Below are 20,679 nucleotides of genomic sequence, written 5' to 3'. Positions count from 1 at the left end.
GCCCCGAGAAGAAAGCCCCCTGCAACCATGGGATGTCCCGTGGCCCAGCTGGCCTCACAACTCGGAGACTGCCGGTGAGAAGCAGTGTGAGGGTCCCCTCAGGACAGCAAGGAAACGGGACCTCAGGGCTGCCAAACCGAGAGAGCTAAGTTCTTCTGAGGACCTGAGTCCGTCTGAGGCCAATTATTTCCCCAGACTCCCACGGGGGGGGGGGGGGGCCCAGGCCTGACCCCGGCCTCGGGGCACCTGGAGCGCAGAGCCCCCCCACCCCGGGACACTGAAATCAGTGCTGCTGTAAGATGCCAAAGTCGTGGTAACCTGTTACACAGAAACAGAGACAAATACAGGCTAGAACACATGTAACCCAACTTTGCCAACACCTAAAATATGAACAGATAAGCGGTAACAGTTTAAGTTTGTATAGAGAAAACACTCTGTAACATTTTCTGCAAATATATGCTTTTAAAAATCTGTCTACTCCTGAAATACAGCTAATGAATCCACATTTAGTGCAACCAATATATTGTGTAGCGAAATGGTTATCCTTCCAGGCATGGGGAAAATAAGCTTTCAGAGATTTGACTACCTTCTATGGGCAATATACTGCACAAAAAGTAAAGTAGCAGGAGGATGGCAAGTTCCAGGCCAGCCTGGGCAACTAGCAAGACCCCGTCTCCAAAGAAAATTGGAAAAAGGGCTGAGCATGTTACTCAGTGGTAGAGCACTGGCCTAGCAGGAGTTCAATCCCCAGCATGCCAAACAGGGTATGTTTTAAGAAGTACAACATTACATCGAGGAAAAGATCGCACTTGTGTTTGCTGTAGCTTTCCCTGGTAAAAGATTCAGTAATCCTCAACTCTAAAATGCAAAAAACCACCTTTTCACTTAGTATTCTGTCGTTTCTCACGATTCTCTGACACACACACACTTGCTCCAGGCACCCTGACCCGTACTCTCCTGGGTGTGCATGCACACTCTCACCCACGTGCGTGTCCCTGGTAGCCACAGCTCCCTGGCTGCTCATCAGGACAGACGGGAGCTGGGCCAGGTGCCAAGAGGGACAGCTGTACCTGCACGGTGGTTATTCCTGGCTCCCGCCCGGCCAGCGTCCTGCCATCCTGTAACTCGGCGATCTTCGGCTCCTCCACCTTCATGAACTCGGTGACCAGGTTGGTGATGTCAAACTGCCAGTCAGGGCCCAGCATGTAGGTCAGCTGGCCTGCGTCTGGCGCCCCGGCCACGAACTGGGTGAGGACGCGCACCAGGGCGTGCTGGTACTGCAGGGAGCAGCCTCGGCCCTTGCGCTCCTCGTCCTCCTCGTCCTCGCTCTCCCGCGTTGGCCTGAGCAGAGACAAAGCAGCGTCAGCCTCCTGCGGGCAAGGGCGCCTGGGCCCCAGGTTTAGATTGTGTGTGAGGAAGCGCAGTGAAAGCAAATGGTTTTCTCTGCCGGTCGTCCACGACTCGTTCATCCCACAATGCTCTGGTGGTGCCGTGTACTCCACGGGTGGCCTCATACTTGGGACACAGACAACACGTGCAGCCACCACCTCCTCCAGAGCGGTGGGAGATTCAGGCCCTGGGCGGAGGCAGGGCCTCTGAACTCTGTGCTCCAGAAAGCAGTCACTGAAAAGCCACCACCCATGTGGGAAGGAGGAGGCAGGGCCTGGCCTGGCCCGGGGAGGGAACACGATGGCGAATCGAGGGTGGGTGACTCCAGCTTCCTCTCCTCCCTCAGGCTCAGCTTCCTCACCCCGGACATCAAGACGAGGACAGCTGTGCACCCCTCTGCCAGGCATGTGTGAGGACAGGGGTGACAATCCGGGAAGGCCCCCCGGGAAGCACAGGGACAAGCCCTGGGACAGTTCAGGGCCCTGGCACCCACCTCCCACTGTGGAGCCTCCCATCACCACAGGAGTGGCCTCCTCGGAGCTCAGCTCGCAGCCCCCAAAGCACCAAAGTGCCCTCCCCTAACCCAGGCCTGGCCAAACCAAACCCGCTGCACTGGCAGCAGAGCGCTGCTGTTGCTGCCGGAAAACCCTGTCTCCCTGCTGCCCAGCCTGGCTTCTCCCTCAGGGCCCCAGTGCGTCCTCCTTTGCAGCACCTCTTCTCCTCTGATCCCCACCTGTCCACACCCAACCCCAGGAAATCCTCTCTGGCTCTGTAATTCCAGAGCCTTCCCTGCAAGAAGAACCTGTCCCACCTCCCTTGAACAAGGACTTTGCTCAGTGGCTGCTGCCTCATCTGTGACATCAGTGGACAAGGACTGTATCAGAGTGAAGGGGCAAGGACTCATGGATTCTGAGGAAGACCTACCAGGGCCTGGCCTCCCCATCACCATGACAACTCAATCCACATAGCCACACACACTTAACTCATTCCATCCTCACAGAGCACTAGAGACTGAGGCTGAAATGTCATCCTGAGCTTGCCAATGAGGAAAGAAACAGGACAGAGGACAGGTTATGGCCTGCAGGGCCAGTGTCATGGCTCATATCTAGCATGTCCCCTCATGCACTCATAGACAGGGCTTTGGGGAGGTGATTGGATCATGGTGTGCGGCACTGATCAGTGAGTTAGTCCACTAGTGAGTTACCCCTGGTTGTCATGTGGGAGGTGGGACGGGTGGGAAAAGGTGGGTTACTTTGGTTGTTGTGTGGCAGGTCTGTCTCCCTCCTCTTTCCATGATCCCTGCTTCCTGCCCGCCCTGCCATAAACTGTTCCTCCTCCACCATGTCCCTCTGCCAGGGCGCCCAGCCTTGTAAAGAGCTGAGTAAGGACTGAAACATCTACAAACTGAGCCAAAATACACTCACCCTTTAACTTGTTGGGTATCTTGTTCCAGCAACAAGCAAGTAACTAAGACAGGCAAGATCCATGACAGGCAGGCCGTGCCCTTTATGTGTGCCCGCTAATACCAAGGTGCACAGTGGCCATGTGGCCCCAACAACTGCTACCAGGGATGTGTACCTGGCTCTGCGGGGCTTCTGAAACCCACCTTCCCGCTCGCATTCCACTCCATCTCCCTTTCTGAGCGGAAAAGCACAGAAACTTCTCACCGGCACTGTGACAGAGCAAGGGTTCCTAAAGCCAGGAGCAAACATCTTTACGGGTAAGAGAGATAATGTTAGGTGGCAGAGCAGCCAGCATTGAAAAACACCGCATGACATACTGGAAAGCCACTCCTTTTTATTTATCAGTCCTTCGGCACACAATGCCGGGACCATCTCTGGTGGATGCGGGATGCCCCGACGCTCCCTGCCCTTGTTAGTTAATAAAGATGAACACACCGACAGACAGCAGTGTCTCCTCGGAATTTAATAACGCTGTCTTGTTGTCTTTATATTAAATTTTAGATTAAGTTTATCTTATAATAAATGCTACTAGATGTATATCTGTAGTAGTGTGAAGTTTCCCTTAATTAAATGGGTAAAATGGAAAGAATATTACAAAGCATATTTAATGTTTCGTCTAAAAGTGGCATTTTATAAAAGTTGTCTGTGACTATGAGACAGTCTAGTACTGTAATACTGAAACAAAATATTTCTGTTATTTTAGGACAGACTCTGTCCAGTGTGTTTTTTAACTTTAAATTTTAAAATAATTGTAAATTCACTGAAAGTCAAAAAAAAAAAAAAAGCATAGGGAGACCCAGGACACTCGCTGCAAGCATCTCTGTGACCCCAGGGCCACCTCGGTGCTGCGGGCCCTGGCACTGGTACACGCAGCTCTTTCAGATTCCACTGATGTTCTGAGCACATGCATGTGATTTAACATCCACACACACACCGCTTACCGTGGCCCAGTGGCAGCGAAGTTTGATACTTTGCATGTAGACACTTTGGTTCCACTTAGGGTCCAGGGCCCTCCCCGCTTTAAAAGATGTCATTAAGGGTCCCTTCTATGCACTTTAATGCTGTATCAGGTGATGTTATAATGTTTCGCTTCAACATCCAAATATGCTTTAAGAACTCCATCAGGAAGGCAGCCATCCTGAACTCAGGAAGCGATTCTGTCCCATTGAACACCACTTTCACCCTCCCTTTCTGAGCTCCGTATCTTTTTCAGGTGTCACTTTCTTACGGAGAACTTCTGTTAACCATTCTGCAAGGGTAGATCTGGAAACAAATCCTCTTACGTTTTTCTTCATGTCTTTGTTTCCCCTTCACTCTTGAAGAATGCTCTTGCCAGATATAGATTCCAGGCTGACAGGTCTTTCCTCTCAGCACTTGAACAAGGCACTCCCTTCTTCTGGCCTCATGGGTTCAGGTGAGAAATTCACTCTCCCTCCAATTCCTGTATGCGATGATTTGGAGCTAAAATGGCCCCCAAAAATAAGTGTATGAAAAAATGTTCAGCATCACTGGTCATTCGAGAGATGCAGATGAAAACGACACTGAGATTCCATCTCACTCCAGAAAGAATGGTATTATCAAGAAAGCAACCAGTAAAAATGCTGACACGGGTTTGGGGAAAAAGGAACCCTGCTCCACTGCTGGTGGCAGTGTAGACTGGTCAAATCACTGCAGAGATCAGTGTGGAGACTCTTCAACAAACTAAAAGTAGAGGTCCATTTGACCCCACTATTCCTCTTCTTGGTATCTTCCTGAAAGAGTTGAAAGCATCATACCACAGCCATTCATTGGTTGATGGGCATTTGGGCTGTTTTCCAAGATTTACCTATTACAAACTGATGAATGGATAACGAAGAATAAATCTGGGATATTTCTAGCTCAATGGATGCACCTTGAGACCATATTCTTTGTGGGGGTTTTTTTTTTTTTTGGTTGTTTTTTTTTTGGTACCAAGGATCAAACTCGGGTCCTTTTGCTTGCAGGGCAGGCAGCAGAACCACTGAGCTAAATCTCTGGCGAGACCATATTTTTTAATGACGTAAATCAGACACACACGTTTAAATACCTCATTGTTTCTCTGGTGTGAGAAACCAGAAGGGTAAATAAGGACCAAAATGTATAACAGATATTGGGACAGAGGCAGAAAGAGTTCAAATGAGAATATGAACAAGGGAAAGAAGAGGAGGAAAGGAAGGGGGAGGGAGGGAGGGAAAAGAAAAAAGAATAGAAGAAAAAATGAAAACAAAGCTTTCATAACTAAGAGAAGGAGGGGTTGAAGGGAGGGGAGGGCACTGAGGAAAAGAGAAAGATCGAGATATATTATGTCTGGGTATAAAGTCCTTCAGGTGAATGTGATCATTATGCCTATCTAAAATGTACCAATAAAATTAATTTTTAAAAACAAAAATTAAAAGAATAAAATGGCCCCAAAAGCCTCCTGTGTTTGGAAAGTGATTGGATTATCGGGGCCCTAAGCCTGCCTCGCCGCTAGGTGGTAGCACCTGGCTGAAGCGGTGGTCACGGGGGGCACAAGGGTCTGTCTCCCTCCCAGCTCCTCCCTTCTCCCTCTGCTTCCTACCCTCCAGGAGGTGAGCAGTCTCCTCCACCAGGGCCTTCCGCCAGCCATGGGCTTACACCTGTGAGCCAGAACAAATCCCGCCCCCTTTAGGTTCTGGGTGTCAGGTATTTCGTCCTGATGATGAGACAGTGACTAAGATGCTGACTTCTCTCTGGATCTTCTGAAGAGTCTCCCTTTGTCTTTACATTTCAGAAGCTTCATTATGATGGCACTTATCTGGGTTTGTCACTTTTACCATTTCTGCAGCTTTCTGACTGTAAATGTATATCTTTTGCCAAACTTGGGGAATTTTCAGCCATTACTTCTTCAAATACTCTTCCAGCTTTACCCTCTCCTCCTCCCTTTCTCAGATTCTAGTTGCAGTAATCTTAGGGTTTTTACTGTCCCCAGAGCCCCTGATGTGCTGTTCCTTTTTCCCCACTCTGTTTTCTGTTCTTCATATGGAGTCACTTGTGTTGTCTATCCCCAGCTCACCAGCTAAATCCTGTGTCAACCCCACGTGCTTCCTGGCCCATTCATTGAGGGGTTTTTCCCAGTCAGCGTACTTTTTAGCTCATGATTCACATCCTGTTCTTTTTTATAAACTGCATTTCCTTCCTGAGCTCTGCTTTTTCACTGATTCCAAACTGTTTGTAATTCCTGGTAGAAAGCTTTTTATTTCCTCGTTGACTTTTGATTCTGTTCTATACATTTCGGACGCCATGGCAGAAGCCCCTGGATCCCACTAAGATCATTTCAGTTTGGTCTGCTCTGTGTCTGTGTGCAAGTCCTGGCCCAGTTCTGTGGGCTTCAGCTCTAATGGCCGCCCGGGCTCAGAGCCCAGCAGGGCTGCTCTGGTCAGCTTGGCCCTCTGACACAGTGAACTCACACACTAACACACACCCCCCGCCGCCGCAGTGCCCCCTCCCGGGTGGTTTTGCCGGGGGGGTGGGGAGGCCCTCTCTGCAGGGTCGGGGGCAGATGCTGTGGGCACACTGAAGTGCCACTGCCCTGGCCCTGCCCTCCCACACTCAGCAGGACCGGAGAGCTACGTGCTGGCCTTCACTGCACAGCACACTGGCCTAGCAGTGCGTCTCACACTCCCCACCACGGAGGGGCGCTGAGGAGCCCAGCACCCTGGTGTCCTGTTCCTTTGTGCCTATCCATCCCTCCATTTACCTCTCCTCTCCCACTGCACTATAAGAAGCAAGAGGAATCCAAGGAGCACACTGCAGGCAGCCTGGAAACCCTAGTGGCACGGCTGGCCTTGCTGGCTTTCTACCCCACAGCAGGATGCGCTTCTGCTAAGCCTGCTTCTCCTACCCGACAAGAACCCTTCCTCACTTCCCTCTGAACCCTCCCTGGAAGGTTCCATTTTCTCACATGATTTTGGCTTTCTATAAGGTGATTTAGGATTTCTCTCCAGTGCTCCCGATGCCACATGGGCAGCAGCCTCCCACCCCTGCTTCTACTAACAGTTTGTTCATGGCCATTATGTTCCCATTATGTTCCTCAAAATCCTTCCAGCATCTGCCCATTGCCTGACTCCCAGGACACAGCACGCTTACGCTAGGAGAGCAAGTGTTACAGCTGCGCTCCACTGGGTACCAGGGCTCTGTTGCTTTTCCTACTGTGGCAAAATAAATAACCACAAACGTCACAGTTTAAGACAACATCAAGTATTTGCTCACACTTCTGAGGTTAGTCACAGCCCAGGCAGGCTCAGCCAGCTTCCTGCACAGCAACACACAAGGCCACAAGCAAGGCAGCAGTGCAGCTGCCCTCCGCCCTGCAAGTGCAGGAAGGGCCCACATGTCGGAGTAGCCAGGTCGTGGCAGGTTATCTGCCTCTCACAGTTGAAGGACTGAGGGCTCCATTCCCCAGCTGGTGGTCACTTTGAGGTTGCTCCCAGCTCCTAAAGATGTCACCGACTTTCATTTGTAGGTGGCTCAACCCATCTTCAAAACCAGCAGCATCCTAACTGTTCTGACCCTCAAATTCAGCTTCCCTCCATGCTGCCAGTAAGAGAGCTCATCTGATGGGGCCAGTCCACCCAGGTCACGCCTGTGTCTTACGGCGACTGGCTGGCTGCAGTTCTGTCTGGAAAGCCCCTCAGCGCACTGCCCAGTTAGTGTGCAACTGGATGCCCAGGAGACGGAGTCTCGGGGTAGCTGGGGTCAGCTTTGGAATTCTGTCTGCTGCAGTAGGCATGATTTCATTGAATTCCTGGAACAACTTTTCAGCGATAGCATTATTCCAAGTTTGTAGATGAAGCAGCTGAGGAGTGGGTAGGTTAAGTCGCAAGGTCAATACCAAGTGGGAAGAGAGGGTGAAAACTCAGGCAGCCTTGCTCCAGAGCTGGCTGCCTCAATTACGGGACAGTCGCCCATGAATGGAGTCAACACTGACCGGCAGGGGAACGGAGCACAAGCAACACGGGAATGCGTGGTGTCAACAGGACCTGGGAAACCGCTAGACCCTAAATGCCAGGGTTTGCATGACCACATAGCCATAATGAATCCTGGGAACCACCCCATGAGGAGTTTGATGTTATCACCATCTGTGACTGTCACCTCTCCTCTCCTCAGGCCGTAGTGCTACTAAGTGCCCGGCTCCACCACGGAACTCTAGGCACAGCCCACTAAGCCACTGTGGCTGTGGCTTCCTGTGCCAGTTTGCCTCCAGCAGAGACCTGGGCCCCGGAGCCTCAGCTCCTTGTCCTCTCTCTGGTCCTCACCTTCTGTTGGAGGCCACCGGGATCCTCCAGCCCTTGATCTGGCTCAGCTCTGTGTCGGAGATTTCGATCTGCAGGGGCAGCCGGGGCGCCCAAACAGTGACCTCCACCTGGGAGGTGAAGTGCTGGTGGGTAAAGTTTACGACCGTGTCCACTTTGCTCTTCATCTCCTTCCCGTTCACGAAAATGGAGTCACAGTTGTTGGAGACCTTGGGGAAAGAGAGAGAAGCGTGAAGTGCATCAGCAGGAAAGCCACGAGGGGGCCCGGGAGCAGCTGAAGTTCACGAACCGCTGCGGCGCTGACGGATGAGACACCAGGGCCATGCGCCACAGGGGACACAGCGGCACAAAAGGCAGTTTGTCAGTACTAATTAGGGACAGGTGCTGATAAACAGACTACAGGAAAACCATTTTGTGTTACAAAATGCTGACAAGGAAAAACACAAACACAATTTAACAGCGCTACATAACCTCTGTTGCTTTTGCAAGTGCTTTTTTGTCTTCATCTCACCTTTCTTAGGTACCCGATCAAACCCCAGGTGTATCTTATTTCACTCTTTTGCCATATTTTAAGATACATAACGGGTTTTTAATGTTACTAAAAAAAAAAAACAGTTTATTCAATCCCTAAAGAGGATCTTCTGAAAAAAAATCATGAGAGCTTTGGGGTAGATTAAAATTCTGGTGGGCAAAGCACTTGTGAAATGCACTAGAAACTCAGGTGCAGTTATTTTTGCCCTGTTAAACCATAATTTTGTAGAATGCAGATAAGGATGTAACGTCACACTGTCATCTTTTGACTCAGCCCTGGGAGCTACCATCTTTAATTCGTGCGTTCCCGGGTTAAGGGTTCGACAGTTTAGGCCTCCATTTCAGGTTACGTCTTCTGGATAAACAAAGCAAATGTTGCTGACTTTCTCTCCTGGACCACCAGGAAAAGGTGCTGATGTTCTATGGGAGGAAGGACAGGGCATGAGCAAAAGACAAAATAAACCATCAATTCGCAATAGAAGTACCAAACTTCAAGGGGCCCCAACCTCATTTTACAGATGAAGAAGCCGAGGCCAGCAGTGTGACACAGCTGGCTCCAGGTTGCAGACTGAGGGACGCAGCGTCAGGGTGTGGCCACTGGCGCTCCACACCTCAACACCACCACACAGGCAGTGCTGCCACCACGCACCCGCGCTAACCCTCAGTGCCACCCTGCTGAGCCCCAGACATGAGCCCGGCTGTCTTTCGGTGCCAGGAGAGTAACTCAAGGGCAAGGTCAGAAATGCCAACTTCCAGAGAGGAAGCTTCCAGGTCGTTTAAGACAAGTCGTCATCTCCCCCGGACCCCCTCCAAAGACGGCACTAAAATCACATCCACACCCAGGTCGCCTGTGTTTTCCTCTAGTAGTTTCAGGTCTTATATTCAGGTGGGGTTTTTTAACCCATTTTGAGTTTATTTCTGTAGAGCGTGTGAGATGGGATCAGTTTCAGTCTTCTGCGTGGGAGTAGCCAGCCTTTCCTGCACTGTTTACCGAACTGCTGCCCTTTCTCCACTGTTTCTGGGGTTGCATCGAGAACCAGCTGGCTGTAAATGCATGCAGTTATTTCTGGGCACTTCACTCTGTTCTATGGGTCTGTGTGTCTGTTTTTGAAAAAAAAGAAATTCAAATGGCCAACAAATTCATGAAAAAGCCCTGAACCTCACTAGCTATCAGAGAAATGCGAGTCAAAACAATGAAATATTATCTCATCCCAGTTAGAATGGCTTCCATCAAAGGGGGTGGGGGGACTTTCAGCAAGGATGTGGAGAAGAGGGAATCCTCATGCACTGCGGGTGGGACTGCAAATTAGCACAACCCCATGGAGAACAGCACGGAGGGTCTGCAGAAGTTAAAAGGAATGCATTACACCGTCCAGCTATCTGGCCCTGGGTATGCAGTCAAAGGAACTGACATCAGCACAGAGAAGAGGGAGCAGCACTACCCACACACCCCAGAAATGGAGTCAGCCTAGGCACCACCACTGGGCTAACGGATAGCAAAACCATGGTCATACACACGACGGGATATTTCTCAGCTATAAAGACAGGGATAGCATTTGCAGCAAATGAATGGAACAAAATGTTAAGTGAACTAATTCAGACACAGAGAGACAAACTCTGTTTGTTCTTATATGTAGCTGTTTTTAAAAGTCAGCCCGAATGGACACTAGTGATTGCTAGAGGCTGGCAGGGGTTGGGGAGAGGAATCGTGGGAGGTCAGATCATGAACACCCAAACACAAACAGAAATAACACGCTCCAGTGTCCCACGGAACTGTGGGGGTGGGAGCTACGGTTCACAGTAACCTATTAGATATTTTATGAACAACCAGAGGAGAGGGGCTTGAAATTCCCAATCACAGTGATGACGAGATACATGTTAATTACCCTGATTTCATCAGTATATGTCCTATCCATGTACTGAATTATCTCACTGTAGCCAATAAATACTTACTATTATGAGTTAGAATTGTTTCCTGTTTAAGGAGATGCAAATGGTAACTACCCTGATTTGATCATCACATGCTATATACAAATATCAAATTATCACTCAGTGCCCCATACATCTGCACAATCAGTACATGTTTTTAAAGTTAAGTGGAGAATTGCAGCTAATGTACCTCTGAGTCCTACAAGTTCCAGTGGGAGTTGAAAGAGCATCTCTTTAATTTTTCCAACTTTTGGAAAAAGAAGACACTTTCCCAACCTTCTTTTGCTTTTTGAAAAGGGAAAAGAAAAACAATGAGCCAGGGAAATCAGCTATCTTTTATGGCTGCTCAAGGGACTTAAGCCTGCATGATTATCCGCAGTATAAAGGGAGCAATCAGAACAGGATTTCCACTTAGAGCAGAAAATGGAACGGAGGGTCATGTTCTTCTTACTTAATGCCATAATGCCAACCCAGTGCAGAGCTGCCTGCTGTCCATTTAGATTCTTAGGAGGGGTAGGGAGCCCCATCATGGAGAGTGCCCCCCCACACACACACACAAGGACACTGCAGCGGGAGAAGGCGAAGTTCAAGAAGACCCCAAGCCTGCCCTGCTCTGGATGCCTCCTCTGACTGTGCCATGCAGATGACCTCCCCAATACCAAGGGGCAGTGGATGCATCAGGTCCCGCCCTCGCCTCCTCCTGGTTCAGCCAGGGGTCTCCTCTCGCTGGGGCTTCCCAAACCCTACCTCCTAGGGTGCAGACCTCAACTCATGCATGTGTGGAAAATTCTGCTGGCTACGCACACCCAGTCCCTGCTTGTCACTCTGAGGTCACTGCCCATTGTCAGGATCAGGTCAACTTTGGAAACTGTGATAAGAAATGAAGTAAGACCGCCGCAAATCTGCATTCTTTCAGAGCACTTCATCTTGCCCTGTCTTTCAGGAATGGGTGCATAGCTCACATGGTAGAAAGTAAAGCAAAAATGTAACAGAGCAAGAGGCTTTAGCCAACTCTGTATGTTAACTATCTTTGGAGCCCCTTCTCTGGGACATGACCAGCCTTGAAAAATGTGAGTCCCCATCCAGATGTAATTCAATTAAAACTGTTCAACAAGAGCCAATCATAGTGAGTAACTAGAGTTGCCCACTCCCAAGACTTACGGTTGACCCTCATTACTTACAGATTCTGTATTTACAAATGGACCCACTTGTAACCCTAAAATCAATACTCAGAGGGCTTTTAGGTCACTGATGGAAATATACCAGGCACACCCCAAGTGAGAAAGACCAAGAGGGAGCATGCTCGGCCTTCCTGTCTCAGCCTTAGACAGAGAAGACCAGGGCACGGACCGGGGAAGGGGCAATGGGGGGGCGGGGAGCTCAGGAAGCTCCTGCCAAATGGCCAGGGTCTGAATCCCTGTGCTGACACCCGGTAGAGGGGCAGCCTCAAGCAAGTCACCTCACACTTGTGAACTTTGATTTCTCTTTGTTAAAGGAAATGGGACCTAACAGAGTGGCTGTTTTCAGGGTTTAAGGTTAAAGCTCGTGAAGGGTGCGAGTGTGCATTCTATAAGCATCCACTGCGTCTTCATAACCACCTCCGTAATGGGAACTGAGTAGGAGGCAGCTCCTGTGCATGCCAGACTTCACTAAGAGCTTCCCTTCACTTCACTGCTCCTCACAAGAAGCCCCACCATAACTCCGCAAAGTGGGTGTCGCCATCTTCACTTTGCCGGTCCCAAGCTCAGGATATAGGAAGGTAGCCCCCTGCACCTGGCTCCCAGCTTCCAGCCAGGGCTCTCTCCTCAGTCTGCATCTCAGTCTCCTCCCGAGTGTCCCCCTCCACACAATCTGACCTCTTGGCAGAAGCTTCCCAGCCCCTGAAGATCTAGACTGGCCTCCCCCTCGGGCCCCGCCTTGCAGGTCAGTCCCAGCCCTGCAGAGGCACCTCCTCCAGGGTCTACAGCTCTCACTAACAAAATGTTCTCGGACCTCCTCGCCCATCCATCCTCCTCGCTAGTGATTGATTGCCACAGAGGGGCACATGACATGACTCTGACCGATGCAGTATGAGAGTGCAGCCAGGAATTCTGGGATATGTCTCCTCGATCAAAGAGACGCACTGGAAGTGATGCACCTTCCTATCAGACGTTGTGGCAGATGACAGTGTGGAAGTATTTGGAGGATCCAAGAACTCTGAGGAAGCTGGTTGCAGGACCAGGCTGAATCTGTAGCTGGGAAGACAGAAAGACAGAAAAAACCCTAGTCCTTGATGACCTGGAGGGGTCAGTGGACCAGCCTGCCTGGCACTGGCTGACTCTGAGACTTATTAGGAGATCTGCCTTTTTGGTAAAGCCATTTTGATCTGTGTGTTTTTGATACTTTCCACCAAAGGCGTCACAAAGGTATGGACCTCAACTCAAATTCCTCACCTCAGAAGGCTTCCTTTTGGGTCTAATTTAAACTTGTCACCCCCTTATCTGGTGTCTCTCCATCTGTACTGAAGTGTGTTCTTCTCTCTCATGTGCTGTGTGTCCTACTCGTATATAATATCTACAGTACTGCCTTAGCACTTAACGCTTCCTACTGCTTATACAGTATGACTTACACTTCGCAAACTGCACTGTTATGCAATTTACCTCCCAATAATTATCACTCCTCGGTCATTCTTGGCTGTTTCTGGTCTCTGTTCTCCACCTGAAGATAATCTGCTTGAGAACTTGCCCCTCCACTGCTGTCTCTGCCCCATCACTGAAGGGCGTGTAGAAGGTGTTCAGTAAATAGATGCTGAATGCGTGGCTACATTCCAACTCTCTCCTCTGGGACCCTTTCATTCCTACGCACCTCAGTAACAGATAAGTCTGGGTGCAAGGAGAGACCAAGGGACTGCAAAGGGACTTACACAGGGGTCTCGTGCTAATGGCATTAAGAAAAATAAGTCATTTCATATGTATGAGAGGAAACAGACCAGGAGAAGAAACAAGAAGTGTGGGAACACAGAGCTGATAACTGTGTGATCTTGGATTCCCAGTGGTCAATTTGGCCTTTGGCTAGAAATTAAGAACCCTGAATGAGTTCACGGAGAGCACATATGGGAGTGCACATGGGGAACGGAGCTCTAAGAAATGGCAGGAAGACATGACGAGGTAAAAATCAGAGCCAGGCTTCCATCAGTCACCTCAATGATATCTTCAGGGCTCTCTCAGCCCAAGAGGAACATCACAAACCAAATGCTATCAATCCTAAAGGAAGAGGAGCTAAGAATGGGAACCTGGAGATGGAGAACAGATAAGTTATGTCAGGTGAATCTTTGAGCATGTGTAAAATGGGTTGTAAATGTCATCCTGGGAAAGTTGCCTTTAGAGGTTAATATTTTTACTATCAAATTAGACTTGTGCAACTCCATTACTGAAGAATAAAGAAGACGGAAGGGGCTTCTCCGAATGTAGAGCTGTCTCCTCTGGGGCTCTTGGAAGACACATAATTTACTTCGTTTGCTACTTAGAAAAGCAGCAAGAGTTTAGTCTGTGTCCACCGTCCTGTGCCCCTCTGTGACCATTAGGCTGCAGACAGGACCCTGGCTGTGCACAGACAGCTCCTGAGCCCCTCTCCCACTGAGAAAGGTGCCCCCAGGTTAGAAGAGACAAACACAGCAGAATCACATCATGTGTGTCTCACACAATTCTCAGAAAACATTACAATTCCATCTTAAAATAGAGAAAAACGCATAGTCAATTATAATCCACACTAAATATTATGCATGCATTACGTTTCGTAAACACACCGTGTCTAATGCACAATAAACAGAGACAGTATTTATTTTACCTTGACTTTTATTGAGTAACATCAAAGAAATAATAGCTATTGTGCTTTCATTGACCATATGCCCTGTGTTGTTTTTGAAAATTTACAGAGAATTATACTCATTAAACTCTACGAATAACTGTGCATTAGGAGTTTTGTCCCTGTATTAGGAATGGAGAAACTGAGGCCTGCACAAGGCTGCTTGTCCAGGGGCCACACCTGGTGAAGGGCAGGGTGTGGACTGGTACGCAGGCCCGCCGCGCGTGGGAGGGCCATGTCACTGCCTTGCAGCAACCCGTGCCCAGAGACGCGGTCCGGGTCCCGCCTCTAGAGGGGCTGGAGGGAGGGGCCTGCAAACGCCAAAGCCTAAATCCACACGCGGGGCCTGTTTTAGCTTTGTGGAGGTATAACCTGCACCAAGTGCACCGTTAATATAATGCATCTGTTTAAAGCATGAGCCTGCGTGAAACCGCCTCACTCTCAGACGCTCCCAAGGGCATCCCTGTCTCCTTCTCCCATCACTCCCGAGCCCCGAGCCCCCAGCCCCGAGCCCCAGGCAGCCTCCCATGTGCTCCCTGCCACCACGGAGCCGTTTTGCCTTTCCTAGAACTGAATTGAGATGGAGTCACAATGGGCACTCTCTGTGTCTAGTTTCGTTCCTGAAATTCATCTCTGCTGTGGCCTGGGTCAGGGGTGGCCCCTGGCTCTTTCCTGTTTCCACCAAAATGAGGCAAGGTTTCAACAGCAATTTAATCCGCCCCTTATTACTGTGAATGCAGGTGTCCTCAGGGCGAAGGCCACCAGACGGGGAAATAACCTTCACTGTCATCTGCTCAGGTTTGATTCCAATCCAAGGTACTCCTGGTTTTGCTCACTGTTTTTAATAATTTGTCCTGAATTCATAGTCATAACCTGGGAGGCCCTATTTATTCTCAATGTTTGTTCCTCCATGACAGCAGTAGAAAACACACAGTAGTGTTCTGCTGGATCTCTGCATACTTAGAAGTCACCCTCATGTCCAAGGAAAGGCAGCTGTAGAAGCTCAGGGTCCCAGACTGAGACTCAGAAACTTGAGTCCACTTCTCAGTTCTTCTCTTTGCTACACTGAGTGAGTTACCGCCCAGTCTCAGGGGCTTGGACTCCACACGTGTGAACCTGCAGACAACAGGCTTTCCAGCGCTCGTGTTCGCCCCTTCCATCATTTGGAGAATTTAGAACCCAAGCCAGAGCCCCAGTATATTTTGTCACAGCCTAACTTTTCTCTCCCCTGCATCCCTCATCTGTAAAATAAGAATAAAATGCCACAAATATTGATTTAATGATGACTGAGACCTGGGAACAGTTCTAGGTACCGGGGATGGAACAAGGAGGAACAGGGTTCCTACCCTTACTGAGCTGACAGTCTGACGGGGACAGACAGAAAGGTAGGCGACCACATCGCTACATAGTGGAATCCAGGTAATTAAGCGAGACAGAGAGAGAGAGAGAGAGAGAGAGAGAGAGAGAGAGAGAGAGGGAACTAAAGCAAGAAAGAGAACAGCAACGATAGGATAAGTGAAAAATCAGTCAAGATAGCAGACAACCTGGCCATCAAGCAATATGACCTAGGTGACGTTGACAGAAAAACAAAGTATCATATTCTACGCAAGTGACCCTGGGATGGTCATCACGATAGGCGTGGTTCATGAAAACGAGCAAATAGAGGCCGCATCAAGGTTAAAGTCGCTGTCACTGTGACCCATGTTCCTCGGTAGCTGATGTCTTCTTTTTCGGGCTGCCTCAGTTTGAGTATCAGGTCTCTAGGTGTTTGTATTTGTCCTCTTCCGTGCTATCTGACCTGCTCTGATCTATGGTTTGGCATCTGTCAGTAATTTTGGGAAAATCTTGACTATGTATCTCTTCGGCTCTATTTTCTTACTCTTTTTTGGAGTTCTAGTTACATGTGCATCAGACCATTTGATATCAGCTCTTGAACACTTTTCATTTTGCAGGAGTGGAAAGGGTACTTATGTTCTCTTTGTGTTTCAGTTTTGGTAATTTCCTTTGACTATCTTCAAGTTTATCGATTCTTCCGTTGGCATTGACTGGTCCACTGATAAATCTATCAATACATCAAGATCTTTGTCATGGTGCAGTTTCATATCTCGCCTTTCTGTCTCATTCTTTCTTATAGCTGTCATCTCTGATGAAATTGCCCATCCACTCCTCTATGTTGTCTGTCATTTCCATGATAGACTTTAACATAATTATCTTTTTTTTTAACATAATTATCTTAAAGTCCCTGTCTGGTAAGTCCAATATCGGAGTCAGACCTGCCCCACATCTGATCATTAATATTTTTCTCCTTGGGAGTGTGTCTTGACTTCATATGCCTTTTACCTTTCACTTAAAGATGGACATACAGTGTTGTTTCGTGAGGTGCTGAGACAAATCTTTTTTATGATTAGAGATGGCACTGTGTCCTTTTAGGGCTTCAGTGTTGGGGTTTCTGTCCATCTGATCACACCGGGCCAGGTTTGATGTCAGTTTGCTATTCTGGTTGCCCTCGGTCCCCAAGGGTTTCCAAGTCCTCCCATGATCCCTTGCATTAAGAGTGGGAGCTGATTTTCCGCAGGTTACTTTCTCAGTGTTCTCTCCTCCTTGGCTCTGGATATCTCCATTGTACTCCAGAGAGAATCTCTCTCTATTCCAGCCACTGTTTTTTTGTTTCTTTTGTTTCCTTGATGTTTCTCAGCCTAGCGGAGGGCTAAGGCCTAAGCATCCCCTAGCAGTCACTGTTCTGTACCCTGAGATGTAGGGATACAGCTCAGAGAGGACGGGGCCCACCCAGAGCACAGAGCATTCAGCGTGAGTCTGGGCTTCAATTCCAGATCAGCTATGTCATAAGGTGGGCTCTGAGCAGGACCTGTGGACACAGAGAGAATCTGAGCACTATGTCCTTGAGGAGCCCGCGTGAGTGGACGGGACAAACTCAAGTGGTCCAACAGTGAGGCTGTGCACAGTGCCCACGAAGTGCCCAGGCTTCTGCTTCCTCCAGTCACCCAGAGGCCCAAGGGGCACTGTCTGAGACACTCACTTGAGATGCTCAGCAAGTTTCCCTCCCAACACAGCACTGCCCTCCTACCACTGCTGGTCCATCTGTGGAGAAAAGAAAACCTAGACCTTTTCTCCTGGGAGAGGCTGTTTAAACCACATGCAGCAAGGCTGGACTCCACTTTCATAGACAAGCACTACAAGAATGTCAGCAACCCAGACCCACAGTCAGGCTTTGGTGCAAAGTTGTGAATGTGCTTATGCATGGGATGTTTGCCTTTTAGCGTTTTATCCCACACCACAGGGAGATTTTAAAAACACGAACACTTAGGAGCTTACGATAAGATCCAAGCACCTCACATCCACCAGGCAGAGCTTAGAAGGGCCGCAGGGCCGTTACCAGTGAGAGCCTGGCATAAGGTGCTGCCAGCGTCTGCGCGCGGCCCGGCTGAGCACCGGGAGCCCGCGGGGGGCGCTGCTGAGCAGTTGCCCAGGCACAGGCGCTGGCCACGAGCTCGGGGGCTGGGGGCTTGCACACAGCTTCGCCACAGGAAAGGCAAATATTTTGGCAGGATAAGCATATTCTCAGGAGGGGGAACTATTTGCAAGGTTTGCACTTTTCAAACTTGTTTTAAATATTTTGTTTGTTTGTTGGCAGAAAAGAAACTTTTCCAAACGAACGCTGTGAATTGTGCACTTAAGGTGTAAGAAAATGAGTACCTGAGAATGTTTATCTCTGCGGCTGTGGGGAGAGGGGAAAGCAGACACAAACACGGCTTCCCACCCGCTGCTCCCAGACACAGCAGGCCACGCCGGGAGACCTGGCAGAGGCGGTGGCTCAGTGCTGCCAAGACCAGGCTGGGCGCCCAGGCTCACGCTGACAGCGAAAGGTGGCAGGAGATCCCAGAAGTCAGACCCCAGCCAGGCAGCGCGAGTCACTGAGGAAGCCCGGCTGCCCAAGTGGTCTTGGGGACACCATCGGCGGAACCCAGCCCCCCATGCCCTGCGCGTCCTCGCTAAGGGGCAAGTGCTCGCTGGAACCACACCATCGCTTTTCGGGCTCTGGGGAGCCTGAGAAGTTACCCCTCGTGGTGAAATTATAATGGATCTTACTCTAAATGACTCCACTTTGTAAAAACCTTTAATTACAGTAGCAATAAATTAACATAATTGCATGTAATATGTCATTCTAATATATTTTATGAACAACATACATTATCTTACCTTATATTTAATGCAGCTAATTTTTCTTTCTTCTTCTTTTTTTGTGGTGCTGAGGACTGAAGTAGGACCTTTGCACTGAGCTACATCCCCATCCCTTTTTATTTTTGAGACAGGGTCTAAGCTGCCCAGGGTGGGCTAGAACTTGTGGCTTTCTGGCCTTTCAGACTGCTGAGATTACAGGTGTGCACCACCAACCCAAATATCTAATTTAAATGAGTTTATCATGGAATTCAGCTTACGCATATGATAGATTAGCCTATCTTTTCTAGCAGGATTCGCTTGGGGGGAGGGCTTTAAGGAGGCGCTGGTGGGAGCTGACCCATCAGTCAAATGTAAAGCAGGAAGCCAGTCTGCTCTGAATGTCAGGGACATCGGCTGTGCAGACTTAGGGAGAAGTCCAAACCCCGCCCCAAGGGGACCGCTGCTCCTCAGCTAAGCCCACGGGTAGCACTCAGGAATGCAGGGATAAGACGATGCTCAGAGATCTCCTACCTCCTCACGGGAAACTGGAAATCCATATTTTGGGTAAAACAATATTAGGTTCTAAGTAGGTATTTCTGAAGTTCTTTTCTGACCAAACAGAGCATGTCGTGGGGATGTGCCTGCCCCGAGGCTGTCATTTTATGGCCCTGTCATCCTGATCTATATGACACAAGGCCAGTGGAAAGAAAGCAAACAGTTCCAGTTTCCCTCTGATGTATCACATGTTGAGGTCCATACCTTGACCATATCAGCATCCTGCCCTCCAGGCCTGATTAAGAACTTGTGGCAACTCTCTATAAACTTTACAAGAAATCAGAAACTGGTTCCTCCAGCTGGCTCAGGCAAATCATTTCACAGTTGCAGCTCAGGAGAGCTCTGCTTGAGGAAACCTGGCTGCAGCCTGCAGGAGTGCTTCCGGATCGCCGAGTGAGGTTAGGCCAGGCGTGCATGCTGGGGAGCAGGGTCTTATCTCTGCCATCCCTTCTGGCTCATAAATTGGTGCAAACATCTTAGCAGAGCTCTGAAGGTCTTCAAGTCCCCATCAGTCATCCTGGCCTGACACAGTGCTCCTGTTCTCCCACAGCATGCACCTAACACACAGCCCTGTCCTCACAGGAAGAGCCCACTGTGCTGTGACCCTGTCCCTTTAGGACTTCTCCACCTTCCACTCTGTCTGAAGTGCCCTTGTCATTCCTGCTTTCCTCCTGCCAATCCAGCCTTTGCCCATCCATGCCCACATATCACTTTGCACCCACATTAGAAGAGGCAATTTTAAAATGTGAGACATTCAGTCAAAGGTCAGGCTTCAGTCATCTAGGCAGCATGATACCTGCCTAGCAACACAGCGTGTGTTTATAAACTGACAGGAGAATTAACTTGCTGTGAGGCTTGAGCCAATGTGACTTTGGACCGAGTCTCCCAAAGCTCAGTTGTCTGTGTGACTTTCACACGTCTCCACCAGCCTTTCTGTCATAAGACGAAGATGTGAGAAACCTTGCTGGTGATCTGTCTCGTCCGAAGGCTCCATCCTTCCATCCAGTTGAAGAGGAGGAAGTCGCCAGCTGCAGGGTTATCAATGTCACCCTCGTGATTGGCTACCATCCCTCTAGTTCACATCACTGGGCAAGGCCAGTAGTCACTTAGCTCTGCCAACTTGGCTCAGCTGCCAGCGAGAAAATCTGTAGACAATGGGCTTGTACTAAGTAGGTCATCAAAATGTGAAGATATTAAAAATCTTTAAGGTATGTCTGCGTGCTACCAAGCCTCAGGTTACATACCATCAGTAGCATAGGTGCCGTGCTTGAAGAAACACTGAAGGAAATCTATGAATTGATTTTCATAGCCAAAATATGGATTTCCACAGAGATTTCAGGTAACAGACAGCTGAACAGGGCACTCCTAAAACCAGTGACTAAGAGCTGTGCCAAGGCTGTACCCTCTCAGAAGAAACACCTGAAGTTCACACCAGCAGGAAAGAGAATTTAATTAATTAATTAATTAATTTCAGAGAATGAAAGAACAAAACAAACAAC

The 20,679-nt window shown here is 49.2% G+C and overlaps 1 protein-coding gene across 4 annotated transcripts in view; it reads right to left on the bottom strand.

The window, feature by feature from the left end:
• Tmem132b (transmembrane protein 132B) overlaps positions 1-20,679 on the bottom strand; it is a 310,198-nt gene that overhangs the window by 6,171 nt on the left and 283,348 nt on the right. For all 4 annotated transcript variants that reach the window (XM_004843978.4, XM_087198415.1, XM_021257657.2 and 1 more), the window contains 2 exons: positions 8,147-8,352; positions 1,071-1,341 (listed from right to left, as the gene is read on the bottom strand). In XM_004843978.4, coding sequence (XP_004844035.2) covers positions 1,071-1,341; positions 8,147-8,352 — 477 coding nt within the window. The remainder of the gene's footprint in view (positions 1-1,070; positions 1,342-8,146; positions 8,353-20,679) is intronic.

The sequence above is a fragment of the Heterocephalus glaber genome, unplaced genomic scaffold (assembly GCF_053883595.1).
Source record: "Heterocephalus glaber isolate CG9 unplaced genomic scaffold, H.glaber_assembly_v1.0 deba00001687, whole genome shotgun sequence".
NCBI classification, from domain to species: Eukaryota; Metazoa; Chordata; class Mammalia; order Rodentia; family Bathyergidae; genus Heterocephalus; species Heterocephalus glaber.
Note: the sequence above shows the minus strand (reverse complement) of the source record. Positions and strands in the feature narration are given on the sequence as shown.